This window comes from Alternaria viburni (genome assembly GCF_023758015.1).
Source record: "Alternaria viburni strain BMP 2772 chromosome Unknown scaffold_10, whole genome shotgun sequence".
Lineage (NCBI taxonomy): Eukaryota > Fungi > Ascomycota > Dothideomycetes > Pleosporales > Pleosporaceae > Alternaria > Alternaria viburni.
In genome coordinates, this window is record NW_026055779.1 from 622,293 (window position 1) to 647,310 (window position 25,018).

Consider the following 25,018-nt stretch of genomic DNA (forward strand, 5'->3'; position numbering starts at 1 on the left):
CAACGCGGCATGGCCTGAGCTCAACGAGCGTTTCCCCGACCTTTGGACTTCCCACGTTCTTCTTTCATCCTCTTCCCCCCCTAATCACGCCCAAATTCACTCACGGCACCCTCCGCGACACCGGGTCCGTCTCCAACGCGCCTCCACGATCCAGAAATCATCGCGAAATCCTCGCCAATCCCACCCAACATGTCGGCCGATGATATCGACGACGAGCTCTTCGCCCTCGCTGGCGGTGACGAAGATGCAGACGTCGAAGAAGGCGAGGCGTGAGTACCATCTCTCACCTATCATTCTCCTCCTCTGCCTCTGCCTCGCTCCTTTCCCTCGCTCCTCTCCTCTCCGTTCCGCTCCGCTCTGTTCTCCACCGACCGCTCAACCCCCTACCGCAACATGGCGCTGACTCCACGTAGCTCGTCGCCCGCAGCCTCGTCGCCAAACTCGTTGGGTTCCGACGCCATGGACGAGTCGGATTCAGATCGCGACGATGACGTACCAGAGCGCTCCGCAGACGTCCCCTACCCCCTAGAGGGCAAGTACATCGACGAATCAGACAAGCGCCGCATTCTGGGCCTATCGCAGCTGGAGCGGGAAGAGATTCTCGGTCAGCGTGCCGAGGAGATGAGCAGCGCCAACTTCAAGGCTGAGCTCGCCAGGCGCGCCGCCAACGTCCAGAACGACAGGAAGCGCAAGGCTGATTCCGAAGACGCCGACGAGCGCAGGAGCACTCGCCCCAAGGTACAACCGCGGAAGAACGAGAAGCTCGAGGCATACAAGCGTGAGCGAGAGCAGCGTGGCCAGCAACGACAGCGCAACGACGACCGACGCAGTGGCCGCAGGCGGTCCAGCTCCGGAGATCGTGACGGTGGCTCGGATGTCGACGCTGATGGCGAGAGCGACGTGGAGTGGGACGACCGAGCACCAGAGAAGGCCCGCGAAGAGCTGCCTGCCACCCTACGCGATTTCGAGTCGGTTCGTGTTGGCAGAGGATTCTTCTCAGAAGTCTGCTTCCACCCTGGCTTTGAGGAGGCTCTGACTGGCGCATTCGGACGTGTAGGCGTCGGTCAGGACTCACAACGGCGGACACTGTACAAGATGGCGCAAATCAAGGGTATGCACGGCTCCAGCTGTACTACAAACAATGCTAACATTCTGTTCAGGCTTCTCAGCTGGCAAACCATACGTTTTCGACGGCAAGGACGGTAAGCGCGTCGCGACCGACCAATACGTTATTGCGCAACACGGCTCCGTGAAGAAGGACTACCAGTTCCAATTCATGTCCAACCAACGCTTCACCGAGAACGACCTCGACACCTACCGGCAATCCCTCATAGAGACCAATGCCAAGGTCCCCACACAGTCCTTCCTCCAGCGCAAATACGACGACCTCAAGGCGCTCCAAAACCACCACTGGACCGACGCCGACATCAGCGCGCGCATCGCAAAGTCGAAGAAGTACGCCCACCTCCTCAACCGCCCCAACGCCGACGCCCAGCCCAAGATCGCAACCCAATCAGAAACAGCCGCCGCCCGCATCGCCGAACTGAACCGCAAGAACCGCATCCAGGAAGCCGAGCGTGTGCGCAAAGCCCAGTTCGACCAACAGCGCCAGAAGAAGATGGAGCAGAAGAAGGAACTTGCTAGGCGCAAGGCCGAGGAAGAAGCTCGCAAGGCGCAGGAGGAAGAGGCGCTCAAGAAGAGCAATAATTTGGACGTTGATGCCCTGTTTGATGGCGATGGCTCCAGCAGAGCGAGCACGCCCAACCCGCAGCAGCCGCAGAAGAAGAAGACGGAGCGGAAAGGTCTGCCCACGTTTAGGAAGCCGAAGATGGATGATGATATCATTGCTAGTATGGATATTGGCATGGATATTGAGATTTGAGCGGCCTCCAAGCATAGGGCTGGGTGTGGCGTTAGTACTGGGCTTTGGCTTGCCTTCTTTCCAGCTTGACTTCTTTTGTTATAGATGAAGACACCAAAAGCTTGCACGTTTTGGTTCTTAGCATTGCGTGGTGTTTGAGGTTGCCGGCTGCCCTGAGACCCATGGGTGAATGAGTGTCTTGGGTATTCATGGTCTTTCGTGCCAGTATTTGGTATACATTCTCGAATTAGTATTATATACCAAAGACCTTTATTTTCGAGATCAACTCGTACACTTCATGTCATACTAATAAGACTACATCACATCATGTCGAACCCGAACTCGAATGTAGAAAACCTTGTAGATTCCACAACACTATCTCTACAACCACTTCCCCAATATCTACGTCTACGTCTCAAAAACCTGTTCCACATCCCCAAAATCGCCACGCTCCCTACAATCCCAATACCCGTCCTTCCCGCCCTTGAGCCTCCAAACCTCCTCATCGCCCAACGCCGCCGCCTCCACAGGCCCCACCTTGGTAAACCACCTAGGCTGCCACTCCTGGCCATGTTCCTCCAGCACACGCCTGCGACTCCGCTGACGCTCTTCCAACTTCGCCTTCAGCGCCTCGGCTTTATCCACATCACCATCCTCCAACGCCCGTTGATCAGGTCGCAAACGGGAATCAGTGGGCGCCATGTGGTCTTGCTCAATGGACGTGACTTGGTTGAGTGCAGCAGCGAAAGTAGTGAGCCCGTAGTGTTTCTCTGCTTTGTCAACCAGATCACCCGTTTTCCAGATTGTTTTTCCAGTGGGTTGGCCAGAGGATGTGAGTTGGAGGTCTGATGTCCATTTCCCTGTTAGACCCATGGGCAGAACGGAACCTGAAGCGTCGAAGACCTGGACGGAGACTTCTTCTGAGCGGCCGGCGAACATGCCGCCGGCTTTGAATGTGCACACGGCTTTTGCGCCGGTGGTTTCAGAGATGATGGTCATGGTGCCAGAGGGTTCTAGGTACTTTTCGCCGGCGATGACGTTGCGCAGGTAGGATGTAGCGAGTGTCCAGGAGTAGTGTTCGCCTGAGGCGTGAAGGAAGATACGGACGCGACCTTCGGTGTTGATTTCGGCGCTCTTACCCCAGAACTTTTGCATGGGCGTGGGAGATTGGACAAAGGTCCATTCGTTGGCTTCGGCTTGGCAGGCCATGCGGACGGGGCGGTGGACGACCTTCTCGGCGAAGAAGCGGAAGCCTTTGTCTTCGCGGACGAGTTCGTAGGTTTCGCCTAGCATGGGGTTGAAGGGCTTGCGGATGGCGCGGTCTTTGACGCGGGCGTTGCTGAAGGCGGAGATGGCGAAGGCGGCCATGTAGGCGAGGCGCTCGCCGTTGTCTGGAGTGGCAGTCACTGCGGCGTCGAGCAGCTCGCTGTATTCTAGCTGTTCTGCCAATCGTTGCAGCGCGGATGTGGGCTCGTTAGCTGATACCGGCATGGCAATGGTTGACAAGTCTTTGCCGACATTCTTTCTGAAGAATGCGATGAGACTTGGAGGCTGAACCTTGGGGGCTGGGACTGTGCCCCGACGTTTCACAGGGTCAAGCGGCAGAGGTGTGAGCGACTTGGGACGTGTAGGGAAGAGTGCTGGAGTGGTTTCCCGCGACATGCGAGGTCGGTCCAACATTCCCACACTGCCATTCTCTGAGGAAGACTCCGACTCGCCATCTGAATCGGCATCTGGCGACTGCTCACGTTCGCGGCTGTCCTCTTGACTGTCGCGCCGGATGGTCAGAAGCTGTGACTTGCTTGCGTCGCCATCTGGCGCGTCGAAGAACTCATCTACAGACTCGGCCACTGAGTCGAAGCTGTGCCGTGATCCTACGGCAGAAAGAGGTGCAGCCGGGGGCATTCGTCTTTGTTTGCTCTCGCTAATCAGGTCAGCGAAGTCCCTGACAACAGAGTCTAGGTCTCGAAGTAGAGCCATGCAGTTGTCGTGAACGCTTTCCTCATGTGGAATGCTTGCGGAGCTCATCATGGTGCTCGCGCGTCCATTGCGTTTGGGTACGGCAAGGGTGCCATTACCGGCCGCATTGGAGGCACCAGGAGGGACGGCTCCAGGCGACGCAACTCCTACTTGCGCTGACACACTCCTCTTGCTGAAAATGCCGCCGGATGGACTCTGAGTGCCGGAACTGCTCGGCTTGCGCTTCCAGAAAGCCATCTTCTCAGGGGCCTTTTGTTCTGGGAAGTAGTCACCCGCCTCGTCGTTGGACGGCGTTGGGGAGAGACTATCGCCCATGTTTCTAACGCTCATCGCAGACGATGCGTTGTACTTTGGATCGGTATCCTGAGCTAACCTCCGTACTGCATCCCGTGTACCTGAGACTCTGCCAACCAGGGCCTCGACTCTTGCCCATTCGTTCTCTTCGGCTGAATTCAGAACGTGTGGGAGGCTCTGGTATGGGCTGTCCTGGATTTGCAGAGTTGGTGAAGCAACTGCCCCTCTATCCGAAGCGGTTCTTGAGGCGCGATCGAGCGCGTTCTTCCACATCTGAAAGTCCTTCTCATTATTTGCTCGCAGCTGCCAGATCTCGGCGCCAGAATCGACGGATATCTCGCGTGTCTCCTCGTTCGCGCCCACAGCCGCCAGTGACAAAGGTATGGCTCCTCGCAGTGCAGATGAATGGTCGTTCCGGTAGTAGGAGAGCGTCGAAGATGTAAAGTCCAGAGAGAAGAATCTCCTGGCATAGCCCTGGTTCCTCTTTCTCCTCTTCTTCTGCAGCACTCCTGTCAGGAATGAGGAGCCGGAAAGACTCCCCTGTTTCTGCCCGTATTGTGATTTCGGTCGCTCGGCGTAGGCTTGCGGTAGGGATTCGGAGGATTCGATGGGGCCCATGGAGGGGCTCGATTTCGGGAGGCTCGTGGTGCTCGCGCCCGCCATGGCCTGCGCGTAGTGCATGTGGTGACCAGACTTGGGCGCTGCGTTGGTCGGATATGTCATGAGGACGAAGGTGGCAGTTTTTGACACGGTCTTGGAGAAGGTGTTGTCAAAGACCAGTCCGTACATGCCACCCTCGCCTGGCGGTACGTCGTATGTGCCCATGGATACCAAATCAGCCTCGCATTTTCCATGCCAATGCACCTGCCGCAGCCCAATAGCCGCCAGCTTATCTAAAACGACTGTTCTGTCATTCCGCGACGTCGAGGCTCCGCGTCCGCGTGTTGTAGGTGGCTCGAGGGTCGGCGTGCCGGGCCCGGATTCGACGAGGGCAGAGGTGGGCAGCTGGGGAGTTGCGCCGGTAGCTGTGCCGGGGTGCTTGAAGATGCCGAAGTTGAGCGACTTCTTATGCGGTTGGACGCTCCAGGAGATGGTGTGGCCTGACGAGACATTGACCCATCTTACAAGGTACGACTGCCTTCAGTCAGCGAGGAAGCGCGACGTGGATGCTGTACATACCTTGCTATGCACCTCGATGTTCTCCATTCCCGCCATGGCTGGATTCTGCTACTACAACTCTGTTTGCTATGCGTTAAGGTGGTCGTGGTGGTGAATCTTGGTACAAACACGCGGGGTGCAGGCGTGTAGCGCAAGCGTGTATAAATGTCTGGCGGTGGAGCGAATGCAGGGATCGACGGTGACGATGGTGACGATGTTTCCTAGCAGCCGGGCATTTCGGAAGTCGGATTGCTAAGGGTCGGGCGGGTGTTCGGTGCCTTGTCAGCTTTCACGGGCGCGCTGGTGACGATGTTGTCGACTCGGAATGCGGATTGCTGCGAAGCCGAACAGTAGAGCGCCGATCTGGGGGTAATTTGACCCTTTTCTGGCTCCAGACTGTTCAAGAGTACTAAGGGGAACTACCACGTTGCTTCTTTGTAACAGCTATGCAAAATAATGTAGCGCAACGGGCAGACAATGTTCCAATGCGTGGATGACATGTGTCGACGCGGGCGGTCTACGCGGGCGGCTGGTAGCCAGGGTCTTCAGCCTTACTACGCCATCTTTTCCTCAGCCACGCCTTTTCCACCCATAGCTACTCGACTGACCGGCTGTCTAGCCACACACTTTGCATTAATTACCCGTCTTTCTTCCATCCTGTTTCGCATGCCACGCAGCATGGGAAAGCACGTCTTCGCTGCGCCCACGCCCTCTGACGCATTTCTCATGTGCATCCTGCTTCGGCCGATGGATGTTTTCCTGCTTTCCGACTCCCGCATCATCCCGTTCCATCCGACTGATATCATACCTGACTACGGCCGAATACTTTTTGTCTTCTAGATCTCGTGACAGAGGTCCGCTGGCTGCCGGTACGAAGTACGCCGGCCGCATCGCTATACGTGTATACGAGCGCTGATTGAGTGCCTGCGACGCGCCCCACCTTCACAGCCGACCCTCAGGTCAAGTTCTCTCGCAAATGCAACTACACCGCCAGGCGCTTTTTTATACAGTTTCTTCCCTTCTCGCTTCTCTTCCAGAAACATTTTCACTCAGTCTTTGCTTCACACCCAAGGATGTTGTCGTACGGAACGGCAGGACTGCACGCGCTCCCTTCACGCACACGGGTCCTCGGAGACGCACACCACAACGCGTTTGCATACCCCAGGAGGATACATGAATTCGTGCGCACTCTCCTCTGAGCTTGAATATTCAGGAGTCACGAAGACTGCGCCATGGCATTGTTGCCTGCATCTCACAACGTTTGCCGCACTGACCCTGCGCCAGAAGTTTCTACCAGCCACCCTGTGTCAAGGTAAGCACAGTTACAAACATCGCACGTGTTTCATATCCATTCAGATCAGTAATCTGGAGTGCAACTCCAATATCGCGCGTCGACGATGATGCTCACCGACCCACTATACCCGTTACAACACGGAGCGTCACCCTCTTCGGACCTCGTTCCGGGCAAGCATTCTACGCGTACTACTCACGCGCAAGCCGTTAGTGCATCACAAACGTCCTTCCAAAATTATTCCGCGAGCGACTCAGTGTAGTATGCGCTCTAGTTGCAATATGTGGGGTGTTCGCATACGTCAAGTAATCTCGAGCAATTTACCTCGTTCGCACCTGTAGATCGCCTGGTGACCCGGATTAGTTGGTACTGGCATCAATCTGTCCTTCTTATACTTACCGTGCCGTTCTCTCTTCAATGCCTATTCACTCGCTACCTTCATTCTGTCTGAACCGCAGATAACGGACAACATAATGGTCAAGTCAATTACCCTCGCGCTATCTCTAGCAACTACCACCCTCGCAGCTCCATACAAAAACAGCTCATCATGGTCCGGCTGGGCCAGCGTAAAACAACTCTTCGTCTTCGGTGATTCTTACACACAAACCGGCTTCGACGTAAACGGGACTCAACCCAGCGCCTCAAACCCATTCGGCAACCCGGCGTACCCCGGCTACACGTCCTCCAACGGACCCAACTGGGTCGGCTTCCTCTCTACAACTTACAATGCTAGCGACCTCCTCACATACAACATGGCCTACGGTGGCGCTACTGTTGATTCCGACCTCGTGACACCATACGCCCCCACCGTCATCAGCATGAAGAACCAAGTCCGTACGGAATTTCTGCCTGTCTACGGTTCGCATCCCACTAATGCACCCTGGACGTCATCCTCCTCCCTCTTCGCCTTCTTCATCGGCATCAACGATGTTGGAAACAGCTGGTGGCTCAACAACGCGACGCTCTACGATACCATCTTCTCCGTATACGCCGACCTCCTCAACGACGTGTACGAAACTGGGGCGCGCAACTTCTTGTTCCTGAGCGTGCCGCCTGTCAATCTTGCACCGTTGACGCTGAACCAGGATGATGGCGGTTACGCGGTGGAGAACGAGGGAAAGGTTATTCTGGATTGGAATAAGAGACTCGGCGAGATGGTGGATGCGTTTCAGGCGAATCACAGTGGGACGAAGGTGTTTGTGCATGATACGTGGGGGTTGTTCAACAAGGTTATTGAGGACCCCGCGAGCTATGAGCAAACGGCTGGATTGAAGAATGTCACGGGCTACTGTGCGGCGTATATGAAGTAAGTACTACTTGGATATGACAGAGAAAGTTGCTAACAGATTGAAAGTGGAACACCAGATTGGTACACCAAGGATGCTTCGTGCGAGTACCCGGTTAACGAGTACTTGTGGCTTAACGAGCTACATCCTACCTTCCCTATCCACAACGCCACAGCGGATTCAATTGCGCAGTTCTTGAGCAAAGATTAGAGTACGCATAGAAGGACAGTCGGATGATAGGGTAGCTTGAAGTATCATTATATATAGGTAAGCGTCACAGCACCAAGGGAAAAGATGTAAAGAAGGATGATCGATTGAGAAATTCCGTGAAACTATTATTACCAACTAGCTAACTGACACAAAGGAAGAAAAGTGTAAACTTTTGTAAAAACGATCAAAACCTGTTGATCGAAACAAGCAAAACCTCTTTCATCTCCAACTCAATGACTCAAGGAAATGTGTGAGCAACGATCAAAACGCGCTAATCGAAACAGACCAAATGCAACCTCTTAGTAGTCAATGTGAGTCTTGAGCGGAGCAACAACACCATTACCAACCATAGCACCATGCTGTCCCTGCCCATGTCCATGGCCAGCAGAGACCAGCTCCTCACTGCCAAGGCTCCAGTCGGCAATGCCGCGGAAGCCACCCTCCTGGCTCTCCGCCTTTCCAGCACCAAAGGTCTTCGCATCCCACTTCTCGGTACCCTCAACACCCTTCCACTTGGCCTCTGCGCCGAACAGACGGAAGAGCTGAGCATTAAGGTGTTCGTACTCGCTGTAGCTCTTGGGCCATCCGCCGTAGCGCTGGTACGCCAGCTTGAGGAGGTGCAAGTGCTTGAGCGCAGTGGCGGACTTGTCGAGTGTGTTTGAGTCGACAGCCGCGGGACGAGGTGAGTTGGGTGAGTTCTGGACGTTGACGCCTTCGCGAGCGAGGAGCTCAGCGGTGGTGTCGTCTTCGTCGTCGGAGTCGTTGGAGGCGGAGGTTTGGTCGTTGACGAGGACGCGCAGGATGTCTTCGTGCACGCTGATGGCCTTCTTGAAGTAGTCGGCTGCGAGGCTGGCCGTCTTCTCGCCCTTGGCGGCTTGGGCCTGGTAGGCGTGGCCGGTCGAGGTGTAGAGCTGCGCGAGGAGCTCGTACGTCTCGATGGTGACGGGGGCGCGGGGGCCGTGGGCACGGCGCATGTTGTACGCGATGTCTTCGGCGAGGCGGATGGCCTTGACTTGATGGTTCGCCAGGTAGCGGGCGCAGATGAGACGGCGACCGAGGTTGAGCAGGACTTCGGAGGGCCATGAGCGCTGGGCATCGCGGGTTTGCCAGAGAGTGGTGAGGAGCCACTCGAGGGTCTCGTAGTCTTCCTGTTCGCCGAGAAGAGCGGACAGGTGAGATAGCTCGTAGAGCTGGACTTGAGCGAAGTTGATCTTGAGGTTCTTGCAAATCTCGAAGATCTGCTTGACGATGCGGTTGGAGAGGTCCAGCATCTTCTTGCGGAGAGTGGCGTCGGGACACTTCTCACCGTCACGGCCAACGAGCAGGGAGGCGAGCTTGAAGCCCATGCTGATGGCACGAGGACCATTGTAACCGTCGTTCTTGCGGGCGAAGAGGAAGCCGAGGTTGGCAATGTCGTAAGCCTCATGGAACTTCTTCGCCTTGGTGAGCTTGGCGACGCTATCATTGCTGGAGAGAATAACAGCGCGGTTGAAGTTCTTGTTGCGTCCGTGGCCGAGATAGTCAAGGATGCCAATGATGAAGATGCGTGGCGATTCCTTGCTGAAGTCCTTCAGGTCCTGGGCGTCGCGCTTGACGAACAGACCAACGGCTTGCTCCTCGACAACGGTGATCATGTCTTGCTGATCGTTGCGGCGCAAGAAGTAGCGAAGAGGAGCGGCAGCGAGCAGAATGTTGGTAAGGCTCTCGTTGTTGTCCAGGGTCGAGTGGAACTGCACCCAGTAGATGTACTCCATGGTCAGATCAGCGTAGATCTCCGAGAAGCCAATGCTGAGATCCCTGCGCAGGTTGTACTGGAGAGATGCCAGGAAGGCAATCGCAGTGCGGCTGCTCTTAGTCAAGTCGAATGACCACTTGGAAGCGTTGCGGGCATCCTTAGCACAGATCTGGCGGTGAAGCTCTTGAACCATGGCGTGAGCAGTGCTGGTCTGCTCGATGGCCTGAAAGGTCGCGGCAATGGACTTGGCCGACTCAATCTGCTTCTGCGAGGAAGTCTCCTTGGACACAATCTCGGAAACAGCCTTGGAGATCTGCTTGACCGCGACGTCCGACTTCTGCTGGCGCGAGTACAAAGACGCGAGCTCCCTCAAGCTAGTGAGCGAGGACTCGTGGCTGTAGCCGTTTTCGCGGGTAGATTGCTGGAACTGCGACTCAGACATGCTCAGAGCACGCTGGACAGTCTCAGCCTTCATGTTGCTAGAGAGTGAAGAGTGCATCTGCTTGACGTAGAGAGATGACAACGCTTGGTTGATCTCCGTGGTGCTGGTGGTGGTGGTCACCTGCTTGCCTGACTGTTGCACCGCCTCGTAGAGAGCGATAGCCTCAGACATGTGCGCCTCGCTGCTCTGAGCAACCTGAGCAAGTGCGAGAGTTGCGCTGATAGCGGTGGTCGACTCAGCACCGAAGACGGCAATGGCAGTCTCGCGGTACTCCTTGGTAACCTTGTAGAGCTCAGACCAGTTGGCCTTAGTCTCCTCCAGGCACTGGTAGTATCGCTCGTACAGCGTCTCGACAAACTTGACGTCGGTGAAGACCTTGTGCTGCTTGGTCTGACGAACGAAGGTGTTCCACAGAACTCCGTAGAAGGTCACTGCCTCAGCGTACCTGCGGTCTTCCCAGTAGGTGACAGTAACTACCAACATGGCGTCAAGTGCGTCCTTGTGGCAGACATCAGAGTCCTTGTTGAGAGCAGTGATGATCTGCAGGTAGTAGTCGAGCCAGTAGCCGTGGTTTCGAGGGTGGCTACGGCATCTCTGGGCCAAGATGTACAAGGTCTGGATGGTGAGCTCGTGGGTGTGACCGAGACGTGCGCGATACACAACCAAGATCTCCTGGTACGTGCTGATAGCCTTGTCGGCGTAGCCGTGCTTGTCGTAGAAGTTGATCAACAGGTTCTTCGATCTCTCGAAGGTGGCTTTGTCGACCTTCTCGGTGACCAAGACCGCGCGGAAGAAGCGGTTGTACACATCATCAACCTTGTCAAGCTGGCGGGTCTGCAAGTAGCACTCGGCGAGGCGTTCGACAAGCTCGATAGACTCTTGAGTGAACACAGTCGCCATTGTGACGTCGTGGATGGAGTTGGCAAGGAATGAAGACCAAGTACGCTGCAGAGTCGCGTGAATGACGTTGATGGCAGCGGTGTAGTTCTTCTTTGCCATGTGTTGAGTGACAAGCTGCCTGGCTAGCGACATGGTGCTTGCCTCAATAGTCTTTGAGCTTGCGATGGTCGAGAAGAACACATCTTGGTAGACAGATTCCGATACAGTCGTCGTAGTGGTAGTTCCAGTGCTGTTCAGGCTGTGCTGGACGAGCTCCTTCGAAGTCTCAGACAGTTGCTGGCTGACCTCGCGAGACTCACTGCTCTCCTGAGAGCTCATGTTCTTGTGGTAAGAATGGGCGAACTTGAAGATCGAGAGAGCTTGCGAGTGGGCGTTCATGCTTCGCATCTCCTTGCCGACAGTCAAGAGGCGCGAGACGATGCTGTTTGCGAAAGATAACTGGTGCGACTCGTACTGTTGCCAGACTGAAGACAAAATGGCGGTAGACTCGCTGGTACGCTTCTGGTTCTTCAAGAACTGGGCATAAGAGGTGGCGATCTCAATGTTCTTCTCATGCCATTCCACAGATTGGACGGTGCGGCACTTGGAGGAGACTTCCATCCAAAGCTCGACGTACATCCTTTCAGCCTCCGCGAACTTCTTCATAGAGAGAAGCTTCTGGATCTGGATCAACTGAGCGTTGATAGTGGAGATGGTGAGGGCTTCAATGGCCTCCTCTTCCTCGTGGTCATAATCCAAAGTGAAGTCGTCGTAGATCTCGATCTCGCGATCGCCGGTATCCTTTCCGAGAGTGACCTTGAGGTGGTCATTGATGTCATGGGCCTGGTGCGAGTCCCTGCCGTAAAGCTGGATGGTTGCATCCTGGATGAGACGGTAGATCTCGATAGACTTATCCTCTTCGTTGATATGGGCGTAGAGCTGAGCGAGGAGCTTGCGGGTCTCAATGACTAGCTCAGAGGTGCTTCCGTACTGACGCTCATAAGTCGTGATCAGCACCTTGAGGATCTCCTCACGATGAGTCATGATCTCAGTCCTCGTGGTGGTAGTCTGGGTCTCAGTGATCTTCAAGAACTGACTAGCACACTCCAGAGTCAATGGATGCATGTCAGACAAGACCTTTCGGCTGACGAAGGTGCACAAGTAGAGGTACTTGGTCGCTTCCGGGATGTTGGAGATGAGCAGATAGCTCGTCGCGATGGACAGGTACGTCTGGAGAAGACCAGGGTGGTTTTCTGGCAGGGTGCTCTTGCGGAGAACGACCACAAGCTTTTGCAGATCCAAAGCCTCGGGGATGGGGAGTTGAGTGTCCCAGCAGTAAGATTCCAAGATGGGGAACATGGTGCTCTGGGGGAACACCTTCTGAAGCTCGGCAGTAGGCTTGAACTCGCCAGTAGACTTGGGAGCCAATGGAGACTGCTGAAGATGCAGAACCCAGTAACGCACCGCGTACTCGAGGAAAGGATGCCTTCTGAACAACCTGTCGGGTGTGGTAGGATCGAACGTGTCGAAGGTAGGTTCGGTGTTGTGGTCCTTCAGGGTGTGCTTGGTGTAAGCAAGAACCCTGAGGAGCATGTCGGTCTCACTGTCCTTCAGAGGGATGGGAATCTTTCCGTTGGCAGAGAAGTCGTGAAGGGTGGAGTGGATGACGGGATGCTTGAAACGAACGATGCGTTGGTGCAAAGTAAACAGCGGCTCAAGAGTCCTGAAGATCTCGTTCGTGTTGACGCCCTTGTCGGTTACGGTGCTGCGCTGCACGTCGACTGAGAACAAGGTATTGATCTCATCGATTGTGAGAGGTCGCTCGGCAGCCAAAACCCATGACAACAAAGTCTTTGCCTCGTTGGTGGGGTTGAGAGCGGTAAAGAGCTTGAGAGTGAGGTCCTGAACGGACGGCTTCGACGACTCAAAGCTCTCCAGAGTCTTGATCAACGCATCCGGTGACTTCTGGGTGTTCAGCAACTCGCAAGTCAAAGTGACATGGAGGAAAGATCCGTTAGACATGGTGATGATACGGTCCAATAGTTGCTCTTGGTCGAAAGGACGCTGACCATGGAAGTGGTGGTTGTGGATCAGAGCACGCAGGGCAACGGCGTGAAGGTCGTCTCGAACGTCCTCCTTGACGATCTGATGCTGAACTCCCTTGGCCGAAGTTGGCATCTTCATGGAAGATGACAATGTGATGAGTCTGACTCCGTGACCTTGTTGAGTCACCTTAGCCAGCCTCTCAAGGAGATCAGCTGGGCTGAAACCACCCATAGCTTGGACAGAGGCGCTGTTGGAGGCTGCGATCTCATCAAGACCATCAACAACCATGACCAACTCGTTGCTACCAGATACGGGCTGCTGGAGAGCCTCGCCAAGTGCCTGCCACATGGTCTCTTCGTAGGCCTTGATATCATCGGTGCCTCTGCATCGATTGTAGGCATTGAAAAGAGCGTGGTACACGCCCATGTTACCAATGCGAAGGTTAAGCAGCTGGTACAAGAGCGACTTTACCACTGCCAAGGATGTAGCAGCAGTCGGGATGTCAGGCGACAGCGAACAGAAAAGTGTGTCGTACTGTTTCTTGTTCATAGGTCGCTGCAATCGCTCGACGATCGATCCCGCCAATGTCGTCTTTCCAGCGCCCGACTGACCGGTAACAAGGAAGACCTTGTTCTCGCTCTGGAAGAACCTGGTCATGTGCTTGTTGAACCAGAGGCAAGTAAACTCGGCTTGGTTGTCTACATATGTCTCGTGGTCTCTGGTGATGGCGGCAATGACACGGTCTTGCGAAGCCAACCAGCGGCTCAAGTGCTGAACATCGATGGCCTCACCCTCTTCAAACTCACCGCCTTCGATCTGGGACTGCCAGATCAACTCGACGACGGTGTTCTGGCGAGTACGGAAAGCATCAATGGTCTCACCGAAGAGCTCAAAGATGTCAAGCGTTGTCCGGCCAGGAGTCATGCCCTTGACGGTCTTGTAGAACTTGATGGCTACATCTACTACGAGAGTGATGAGGTCTGTGTACAACAAGCAGATCTGCTCGCGGATCTCTGAGCTACCTGATGTCAAGAGCTCTGAGCGGTGCAGAACCGACTGGAACGACATGGCGAACTTGTAGAAGACGGAGAAGGCCTTGTCAAGAGCCTCGGAGTTGTGGTGGCTCAACTCGAGAAGGAGTTGTGCATGTCCATATCCGATGGTAGCTGCCGAGCTGCTGTCCTGAGCAAATGGCTTGACAGCTTGCTCGAATTTGTGAAGCTGCTCAGCGAAGTACAGAGCGCGGATCAAAACTTTGTCCCAGCGACTGCCCTTGTGAGGGAGAGTGGTCAGGCGTTCAGATCTGATCCATTCCAGGAAGGCAACGTAAGAGACGTTGCCGATGCTCTGGAACACACCGGCGCCCAGCTCGGCCATGCTCTTCTTCCGGAGAGAGGCTGCCGAGTCCTGGACCATGGATGTTTGGTACTGGTTGCCGTTTCCTCGCTTCAAGTTGTTGAACGACGACTTCATCATGCTGAAGTTTCCGCTGGTTGCGCGAGAAGAGGTGAATGATGGTAGACGACCCTTTGTGCGGAAGAGGGCTTGAGGTGACTGTGGTGGAGAGAAAACCGCAGATGAGCCGTTCGCGCCGTTCGTCTGTTGCCTAGATGAGGTGGGTCTGGGAGATTGCATGATGGGCGATGAAGGTTGTGGAGATTTGATGGTAACCACGGACTCAGATGAGATGTTGGAGCTCACTGAGAAACGGATGGGGGATGGTGAAGGAGGACTGTCTGGTTGCGGAGACAAGTCAAAAATTAGCTCCGTGTTACGGCGAGCTGGTGTGGGTGTTGTAGGAGCAACACGAGATGATGCAGGCGAGACCGAAGGTATTGACTCTGTGAGTGGTAAGGTGTTTCTTATCACTGGACTGGGTCGTACAGTAGGTTCTGGTGATGGTTGGGGATCAATTCCAGGTACTGCCGAAGTGGAGTAGCTGATTTGTGCCGGAGAGGGTCGACCTTTGGTGACTGGTAATGACGGCGGCGAAGATGAATACTTCGTGGACGGAGGAGACGAGGTTACGTCGGTCTCGATAGATGCGATGGAGGCTGAGCGTCTATTAAGATCTTGAGAATCTACGGATGCCTGGGAGGAGCGCTTCTTTTTATGTCTCTCTAGGAAGCTGGATCAGTATGAGGATATGTTGAGGATGGGAGGCCGACTCACTGAAAATCTGTAACATGAGTTGAGAGGAACATGAAAGATATGCCTCCAATGATACTCAGGTCGTCCCTATATATCCCAATGGCTTCAAAAGCTACGATCAGATGCGGCAGAGCTCACAGACCACGAGCGGGGCACATGTGCTTTGATAGTATGGATCAACAGCTTGTCGTCATAGTCTGAGCTTGTGAGTATTCCCGATGAGTATCAACAGCTCTACGCGCATGAGCTAGTCCCTCGAACCAGGATGAGCTCTGTGGATGGCTCAAGACAGCCCTAGAGTCGATAATGCAGGTCGGCGATCATGCATCCTAGCCGAGCTTGACACGTCTGGTACGTCGTTTTTGGCATGAGTGAGTGCATTGACGCGCACGCATGGTGCATGAGCTCCACCGTATGGAGTACGTGGGGAGGCTGCGCTTGCTCCGTAGTCGAATGAACCAAGCCAATGCAACTAAGGACCCAGCCGGAGTGGGGAAGCTTGAGCTATGGCGATTTGATCTGGACAAATGCCGCAGCGACTCAACACAATCGCTGCAAGGAGCGGGGCTCAGTCAATCTATGTGAAGGTTATCCAAGACCGGTCAACAGGAGTACCGTTTTGGGAGCTTTGTCATCAGCCTGGTATAGCTGGGAGGCTGCACATCGATGCCATGGCGTCCAGTAAAGTCATCTGGAGTCCTCATGGTCGAGATTCTCCGTCCCTCAGAACCTGCTTCGATCTGCAGTCTTTCAGAGCCCATGCTAGACTGTCGGAGAAGAAGATTCCAATAGAGTGGTAACCGTACCGCATCCACGACATGCATTCTGCAGGAGTGAGATATCACATGTCTCGCGTTTCATTTTCCATGATTGTTTTTGCATCACCACGCCTTGCCCGTCTCCACTCCCGTCAAACACGTTCTCTTTCCGTAGTTGACGAGGCGGCAAGCACAGGCACCGCCGTTGGGGTGCAATGTCGTTCTCAACAGCGTGGGCAAGCCACGATAGCCTGCAAGCGAGCAGCCTGTTAGCTGCTCCATGAATGGTCGGCGACCACGTCTGCCGTAGCTCTAGATGGAAGTACGAGATACCTCGCTAGTGTTGATCGAGTTTAGGAAGTAGGCGGGGTTGACCTAAGTCCTATAGTGTGGATCTCATGGCCCGCGGCGAGAGCTGAACTGTCGCAATTAGGCCAGGTGGATCTGCGGGTGGAGGAACGGTCCTCCCGCTCTTGGGCCAAGCGGCCCACTCACATCGCTGCTCGCCGACATCTGCAAGCCTCAAGATTGATCTGCTCCTAGCATCATCGATGGGCGGCCCGCTAAGGCAGAGTGCAGAGCTGATGGGAGCAGGGCAGACCCACCACTCACGTCGATCGATTGCGCTGCCGGAAATCGGGGCAGGATACGTCCGGGATCTGAGTAGAGCCATTCCTCAGCCTCGGAGAGAGGTCGTCGATGCGTCTTTGGCTTTCGGCATTTTCCTTTTAGCCTTCCCCGTCGATTTACGCTTCCACGGCAGGGCTCGCTTATCGAACCGCGACAGTATCGTTGGAATCGCTTCTCGACGACGCTCAAGACACCGGCCAGAGATTCTGATAAATGGAAGAAAGATTGGGAGAAATGGGAGAGAGCTGATTTCGCTCCTCAGATTGGCATCGGGCTCCGTATCGACGTGTCCTTCGGAATGTGTGCTTTTTGCTTGTATCCACGCTACGTCATGCGCCAGCCCGCGCCCTAGCCGCAGATCCTGGCCTCCACTCACCTCCACTTCCAAGGCTGTCTGCATCTCCAACTCTAGTTACTTTAGACGATGGCGCATCCCACCAGCGTCCTTTTTGGCACTTTCTCACCAGCCGTATTCCTTATTGGGAGCCACGAAATTAAGATTCGGCTCGAACGCCGGGTCATCGGGCTTCCCGGCAACAGCTTCCCCCAGCACGGTACGGAAACCGTGCACGGCTAATCGTCGTCGTGTTTTGAAAGCCGGAACATTTTCCCAGCGAATTCTTTTGGTTGATTCGTCCGTGGGATCTGCAGTTTTATGTGTCCTGTAAGGCAATTGGGTTCGGAGAGCTCAGACAGCGTGTAGAGTACCCGCTGACGCCAACATAGCAGTACATGCTTTTAGCAGTAGGCGTGTCGAAAAATCTCAACAATCACGCAATCTCAATGAAAGAGCGTCTCCACAAGCTGTGATGGGCAGCTGGCGTCATTGCCGGTCGTTCTTCAGTCACCAACAGGAGAAGATTCCATGTAAAGTGGAGGCAGTGAGCATTACCGCCCGGCATGGCGCTACACTAAGCGACGCTGCAGCTACCCAGATATCGGCGATGTCTTGGACTCGATACTAGCTCACCAATATGATACATCTGGAGACTGCGACCGACAGGACCCTCGTCCGAAACGGTACGAAGGCGCAGCCATACCCCCAATCGGACGGAAGTTAGAAGAAACATACAAGCGTGGGAGGCTGTGGTAACGTAGCATTGCAAAGGTTACCACGCTGATCTGCACCACCCTCACAAGTGTCAAGTATACTCACGACGACAAACACGCTACTTCTCGGCTACCGTGAACGGTCGAGCGACAAAAGTCTCCGGTGAGGCTTCGCCGGATCACAATACTCACGATAGTCTATTGTAACCCCCACCGGGTAATCATCAACAGCACTACGTCTTTATGACGGCATAATTGCTCCGCGAGTCGTTCGCGAGAAAGGCAATACATGGAGTGTTTGAAGCAGACATGCATGCCACGCGAACGTGACGAGCACAGTCAGTGCGAGGCGCTGGGAGCCGTGATTGACATTCTGACATGCCGGATTCCCGTGGCGCCACGGAACGCTCAGCTGAACGTCGCCTCGCTTGTAGTGATCTACTTCAAGTGGATCATTAGTCTGACTCGAAATGATCGAAGATACAATGCAGCAAATCGCTCCACTTTGATCCTGCATCGCAATTTCAGTGTGAGAAGGATGAAAGCCAATCAGATCGGCTGCGCATGAGAAGTACGGCGAAACCGATACAGTGGGGGTTGCGCAGTGTGGTTAGCAAAGTGTTCCTTGGAGAACTGATCGGCAGTCTGTTTCCGGTGGTCGCGAGTCAAGCAGATGTCTGGTGATATCACAGGTCAGGATACGCGCTCTCCATATTTGACATCACACATGAGGGAGAATCACCATAGACTTATCGCAATTATCCCTAACTCCAAGATACGACTTCGATGGCCAGTCTGGAGCATGGACAGGCTCCGGTCTGAGTCAAAGATTGATGCTCTTCTTCAATAAGGGAAGAATATTACGCCCTCGATGGCAGGCGCGGAGTGTCTCTTGACGTCCAAACACATTAAGATTTCTCCGATCTCGTCGAGATGTTACGCGACAATGAGTCTGCGTCTAGCACGATTACGAGACAGTTCCAATAATATACCATCTTTTCGACTGCGATCATGATGTTCAAGTGATCTCTGGCTTCCATGACTGAACGTCTTGACACTGGAAACCACCGTCGCATTCCCCAAGAATACGAAAGTCAGCATTGGAAAGACACCGTTACTCGTTTTTTGTCTCTTAATGCCCGTGTTAGAGAGAGAGACCAAGACATTTAGATCGAACTCCGACTCTATGAAGATTTCACAACCACAAAGGAATACATCAGTAACGCATGACTACCAGCCACTGCCAAATGTTGCTGTACATCCTTTCTGAAGCATACCTAGGTATGTAGTTCCATAGTAATACACGGGAACCGACATGCATATCCTAACGCAGTCACCCGGTTCCACCGTTCCACGACATGATGCAGGGTGATGTCGGTACTAGTCTTAGTACTCAAAACGCCATGCACAGCTCCAGAACGGGGACTATACTTCACCTGCATGACATGAGCACGATTCTCTCCTAGCTGACACGATTAGCGGTAGGGGTGAACGCTTCTCGCATGCATGGCGTACCTAGTCTGTATACTCAAACGTTGAGATCAGTTCGCGCTGGGATAGAAGTAGCAGTAGTGGTAGTACCTAGGCACCTTTGGTTTCCAACTACTTCGTGATTACATGCCGAAATATGTCATTTTAGTTCTCACATGCTCCTTGCACATCGCATAGTCGGTCGGCGGCCCTTCCTTGATTATGTATGGCATGTACGATTGCGTGTGGTCGTAAAACCTAGAAATACTATCACGCGTCGGTTGGAAGTTACAACACTAGTATATCCGTGTCTGTTCCGGTCGCCTTACAACAATCTGAGCAGCTTGCCTGCTTTGGTCATGTGCTACTACTGGTGTGCAGAGGATAAGTAAAATAAGACCTCGCCCTCGTACTGCGGTAGACATCTTACCAGTACACATCAAGAAATCAGGATTATAAGAACATAAGATACCTGGCTCACTGCCCATATTGATGTAAACCAGAGTATGCTTGTGAATATTAGTAATCTACCTTGAAACTGCATGTCCGAACAGTTTTAGAGATGGCTTCAATTTTCCCAACTGTGTATACCTAGCTACTAAAGTACAATTTCAATAACCAGCTTGAACCAAGACCAGGCCCCAGTCTGTGCCAAAGAAGCACTCTGTTGTTCATTCTTCGCGACTGCGTCAAAGGTATAGTAATCTCGACACCCATCCACGCAAGATACATGCCTATTCCTCGGACCGGTGTCTTCATTCCATCCACTCCAGCCTCAACCTCGCCTTCGGAAGTCTGGGCATACCGAGCTCTCACTCTCAACTCACCCCGAACCCATAATCACGGAGACTTTCCATCTCCGTTCGCCACCGTAATCATGGAAACGTTCCACTTCCGTCCACTACCGAAAACCTTCGTTGATCATAAAAGCCGAGCGGCGGTAGATACAGTTACCCCGCCCCGCCCATCACGCCCCGCACACGCATCTAGTTATCGGTCGCCGACCAACCACGTGTTGTTGATTAACGTGCTAAACGCCGGATGGGTGACTATCGGAAGCGTTCCGATAACGCAGGTGATTACTTGGGCAGATAGGGTGCTTACGTCTGTAGTTCCGAGGTAGTGACCGAGGTCGTGGTTGCCTTTGTAGGAGGGGTGGCGGTTCCCAAGGTTGGTCCGTCGCGACTTCTGTTTATTGCCGCACGTTGTAACGGAGGGCTCTTTCTACTGCTGTTTCGATACTCGTGCTACTTCGTCTTCGTTTGGAGCTCTTCTTTACCTATCAGATCTACCCGACTATATCTAAGAATACAATATGTCTCCACCGTCAGCAATCGAGCCTCAAGCAGGCGACGAGACCAGAGCGAACACGGTGGCACCGAACGAACCTGGTCTGAACCAGAAAGATGGAAAGATCGAGATGTTGAAGTTTCCCAAGCCGCCAAAGTTTGACGACCCGTACAAGGAGCGGGCGTACCTGAAGGGCCGACTGGCCGCGGCTTTTCGCATCTTTGGAAAGTACGGGTTTGACGAGGGGGTTGCTGGGCATATCACGCTGAGGGTGAGTTGTGTAGCATATGTTGTGCGCAGTATACTGATTGCCCTAGGATCCTGTGGACCCTACGACCTTCTGGGTCAATCCGTTCGGTGTCGCCTTCAGCCTCATCAAATCCTCGGACCTTATTCTCGTCAATGCAAAGGGCGAGGTCATCGATGGTGGCGAGTGCCGACTGCTGAACACGGCAGCTTACATGATCCATCACGCTGTCCATTCAGCACGTCCCGACGTCGTCGCCGCAGCACACTCGCATTCGATTTACGGTCGCACATTCTGCGCACTTGGTCGCAAACTCGACACCATAACACAAGACTCATGTGCCTTCCACAACGACCACGTCATTTACGAGTCGTTCAACGGTGTGGTACTGGCCGAGGAAGAGGGCAAGAACATTGCAAAGTGTCTAGGCGACAAGAAGGCTGCGTTACTTCAGAACCACGGCCTGCTGACTGTGGGCAAGAGCGTAGAGGAGGCAGTGTTCTGGTTCATTAGCATGGAGAAGTGCTGTCAATCACAGCTGATGGCGGATGCAGCGGCGGTCGGGCGGGGTGGCGAGACGGTGAAGATTACAGAGGAGGACGCGGTTTACACACACAAGACGATTGGAAGCTCGCTGGCTGGGTGGTTTAGTGCGAAACCGCTGTTCGACGTTATACACAAGGAGACGCAGGGAGACTATTTGGAGTAGGCGTGTTTAGTCGAATCAAGAATAGTCATCACATGCAAATTGATGGCGTGCTCCAGGGCTGTCAGGGCTCTACCCGGCCCCACCGGCGTCTTAAGTCCGCCGCCGGACCAAGATGACATATGCGAAGGCGAGACAAAGTTTTTGTTGTTTTGACCTACGCGTTCTCTTGTAGCCAACACGTGCGCGAAAGTAGAGAAAGAAGTCGACACCTGCATGCAGCAGTGAAACACCAGGCGGCAGTGTGGCGTCGAGCACAAACAGCCTAACACCAGACCAACCCCTCTCGAGCGCCCGCTCCAGCTGTCAGCGCGAGAGACGATGGTGTCATAGCGTCTGCAGGGTCGCAAAGTTATAGTGAACCCTGGAGCGTCTGCTGCATCACTTGACGCCTCGCAGCTGGCGCCTTGATTTCTTTTCAAGCCTCTACAATCGCTCTCTCCACCGACTTGCTTGTTCGTATTGGAGGCGCATTGCATACACGACCGTCGCACAGCTGCACGCCAGACGCACGCGAAGCATCTCTAGCGGGGCATGGCAAAGGGTCCTGCAGTCGTAGTCGTCGCCAGGTACCGTCTCACCCAGCCTTGACGGCTCCACATTCCGCTTCTGTAGCTGACTTCCACCCAGACACGGCGCCCGACTCGACGCTGCCGACAAGTCATGGCATCTTTCCTCGCCCACGCCGTATGATCCGCCCCTCACGTACGGCGGCTGGTCCCAGGCAAAGGCCCTCGGCCAGCGCATAGCCGCTCTCCTGCAGGAGCGAGACATCCAGCAGGCAGAAGACGCGAAGAACGCGACCACCAACGACCCCGCGCATCTCGACTTTAGCAAGCTGAGCATCTCCAAGGACGGCAAGGCGCAAGGGCGGCCCAAGAAGAAGCGCAAGATCATCATACACTCGAGTCCCTTCCTGCGATGCGTCCAGACCAGCACGGCGGTTGCAGCCGGCATCTCGCAATACCACTCGCCTACCACGCCCCAGCTCAATGTGCCGACACCCCCCTCCAAAGACGCCAATCGCTCGCTGGGAGTCCCTTCGCCCAAAGCGCCGCGCACCAAGTCGACCTCGTCGCAGCCCCGAACCTTCGAGCCCCTCGCCGACCCCAATCTCGAGATACTGCCGCGACCTCATACAGGCCCTGAGAGGGTGCTCCTGCGCATCGACGCGTTCCTGGGCGAATGGCTGTCTCCCGAATACTACGCCGACATCACGGCCCCGCCAAACTCGACCATGATGGTGGCAGGCGCCAAAGCCGATCTGCTGCGGAGGGGCGACTACATACAAGAACAGCCGAACCCGAACAGCAGCAAGGGCCACTTCCCAGGAGGCTGGATGGGGAACAAGTCGGGGACTAGCACACCGAATGGTGGTAGAGGAGCTGGCACCGCTATGAGCAGTCTGGCTCAGTTTGCGCCGCTTCGAGAGCGCTCCAGCAGTTACGCTGGCCCACTGGGTCTGGAACGAACACCATCGAAAGAAGCAACCGCACCACTGGCGATGCCAACTCAGACACCCAAGCCGACCGCGATACCCAACCGCGTCTACGAACCGCCGCACCCCTCCTACTCCGTCTCGCCCGCCGACCCGATACCACGAGGCTACGTCGCGCACGCCCAAGAAGCCTGCGTCAAAGTAGACTTCCAATGGGACAGCATGCGTGCACCACAGAATTGGGGCGATGGCGGCGAGTACGGCGACGAATGGAGCACAATGCACAAGCGCTTCAGGAGAGGACTTGCGGGCATGATGGAGTGGTACAGGGCTCACGGCACAGCGCCTCCAAAGGATCAGTTCCCTGGCTTCATGTTTAAGGAACCGCTGCGCTTGACGCCACCGCCTATGTCGCACACCAAGTCCGACCCCTTCCCCAACTTCAGCGATGATCCTACCGCGGATGAGGAGGAAGAGCTGGTTCTGATTCTGATTACTCATGGAGCAGGATGCAATGCGCTGCTCGGCGCCATGACGAACCAGCCTGTCTTGATGGATATAGGCCTGGCGTCGCTGTCCATGGCAGTCCGGAGAGATGAACCTAGGCAGACATCCGCACCGGCCACAATACACACACGAAGACTTTCCGTAGCAGACCCCGGCATGTCGGATACCTACGATATAAAACTCTCAGCTTCAGTCGACCATCTGCGGCCTGGAGTGGACCCTTCGAAACCGCCATCCGCGCAGACACAAACATCATCCCCAGCCATCGCAGCAAGTCCATCGTTGGAGTACCGGCGAAGGTTCACAGGATCATCGACGACTAGCAGTCCACTTGATTCCCCCTTCTCACTCGGCGAGCCGTACAGGAACTGGAACAGCTCATTGGGTGGTGTGCGACGGACGATGAGCTCAGGATCCAACTCGAGATTTGCGCAGAGTGCGACAAGCGGTGCTGCATCTCCATCAGGCGGATTGTGGTCAGGCGCAAGCACACCCGCCACCGAAGCCGACATGGTCCTCAACTTCTCAAACCAGCATCCACAGCCGCCAAAGTCGACTTCCGCTGCCGCAGCTGCCTCCAAATCCAAGAGTAACTCTATCGCACACTTGGACGGCGCGTCTGATGTGAGCAACCGCTTGACAAAACTCGATTCGAAAGAAGAGCGAGAAGTCAACGATAAACCCACTCCTCTCGTTAGTGCCCAGACCCGCAAACAGAGCGCTCCGAGTACTTCTGCTGGCGGTCTCTGGGGCGCCAAGGTAGCCCCAAAAGCCAACAACGGACTCTGGGGGCCGCCAAAGTTGGACGACGTTTACGAGCATAGTCATGGGCCTAAGCGGCGATGGACGGTTACGGAGAGGGAGGAGTAGTTCAGAAAGGAAAGCACTGGCACCCGGGAGCCTACATCAAGATGGAAACACGCAAAGTACGTGACCAAATGTCAACGTAGGCTCCAGGGTATCCAGGTTTTCCCTCGAATGATGTGGAGTTTTGGCATGCTAACCGTATCTTCGGTATCCAGCAATGGGCTGTTGGGGTTATTACTGTGTTTCATTGATTCATGACTAGCATTTGTAGCGGCGGACTATGGCGTTTGATCAGCGAAGGCTACGGCTATGAATGGAATACCCTACCCAAGTGGGAACAATATCTATGAAACACGTGCATGTTGTTTGCCCATGACTGCGGTGCACTCGATCCAATATCGCGCTACGTTTGCCATGCTTCCAGGCCTGGGTTCCACCTTCAACGAGTGACGCAAGCTCCCGACGTCGTCTCACGGGATCATCATCAGCTGCATTACCTACATACTGCAGGCACCAGTCCGAAAAGCCCATTCGGAACACGTAACTACCGCATCCGAGCTGCATACGCATATCGACACCTACATCTACATATCTTCACCTCTACCCCTCTATACAGCCTTCATAACTCGCCCTCCGCAGTGCACATATTTGCACTCGCGACAACCGCGCTCGCCGCGGCAGACCAGCCCCAGCCGACAATTCTCGACCGTAGCCACCCCACCGTTCGTCTCCACCGCACCACGCTAAACCGATCACTCGCATTTGCGCGGGAACCGCAACGC

The 25,018-nt window shown here is 54.7% G+C and overlaps 6 protein-coding genes across 6 annotated transcripts; 4 read left to right on the forward strand and 2 right to left on the reverse strand.

Moving 5' to 3' along the window:
* Positions 1-189: 189 nt before the first annotated feature.
* Positions 190-1,882, forward strand: J4E79_005476 (uncharacterized protein; the record flags this gene model as incomplete). The annotated part of the gene is made up of 3 exons (XM_049354354.1): positions 190-269; positions 414-1,111; positions 1,161-1,882. 3 exons carry the CDS (start codon positions 190-192, stop codon positions 1,880-1,882), a joined length of 1,500 nt encoding a protein of 499 aa, XP_049211219.1.
* Positions 1,883-2,269: 387 nt separating this feature from the next.
* On the reverse strand, positions 2,270-5,350 carry J4E79_005477 (uncharacterized protein; the record flags this gene model as incomplete). Its single annotated transcript, XM_049354355.1, has 2 exons — positions 2,270-5,269; positions 5,315-5,350. 2 exons carry the CDS (start codon positions 5,348-5,350, stop codon positions 2,270-2,272), a joined length of 3,036 nt encoding a protein of 1,011 aa, XP_049211220.1.
* Positions 5,351-7,057: 1,707 nt separating this feature from the next.
* On the forward strand, positions 7,058-8,080 carry J4E79_005478 (uncharacterized protein; the record flags this gene model as incomplete). Its single annotated transcript, XM_049354356.1, has 2 exons — positions 7,058-7,890; positions 7,939-8,080. The coding sequence occupies 2 exons, from the start codon at positions 7,058-7,060 to the stop codon at positions 8,078-8,080; spliced, it is 975 nt and encodes a 324-aa protein (XP_049211221.1).
* Positions 8,081-8,379: 299 nt separating this feature from the next.
* J4E79_005479 (uncharacterized protein) lies at positions 8,380-14,817 on the reverse strand (the record flags this gene model as incomplete). Its single annotated transcript, XM_049354357.1, has 1 exon — positions 8,380-14,817. One exon carries the CDS (start codon positions 14,815-14,817, stop codon positions 8,380-8,382), a length of 6,438 nt encoding a protein of 2,145 aa, XP_049211222.1.
* A 5,739-nt stretch (positions 14,818-20,556) lies between these two features.
* On the forward strand, positions 20,557-21,487 carry J4E79_005480 (uncharacterized protein; the record flags this gene model as incomplete). Its single annotated transcript, XM_049354358.1, has 2 exons — positions 20,557-20,802; positions 20,849-21,487. 2 exons carry the CDS (start codon positions 20,557-20,559, stop codon positions 21,485-21,487), a joined length of 885 nt encoding a protein of 294 aa, XP_049211223.1.
* Positions 21,488-22,018: 531 nt separating this feature from the next.
* Positions 22,019-24,299, forward strand: J4E79_005481 (uncharacterized protein; the record flags this gene model as incomplete). Its single annotated transcript, XM_049354359.1, has 2 exons — positions 22,019-22,053; positions 22,115-24,299. 2 exons carry the CDS (start codon positions 22,019-22,021, stop codon positions 24,297-24,299), a joined length of 2,220 nt encoding a protein of 739 aa, XP_049211224.1.
* Between the last annotated feature and the right edge of the window lie 719 nt (positions 24,300-25,018).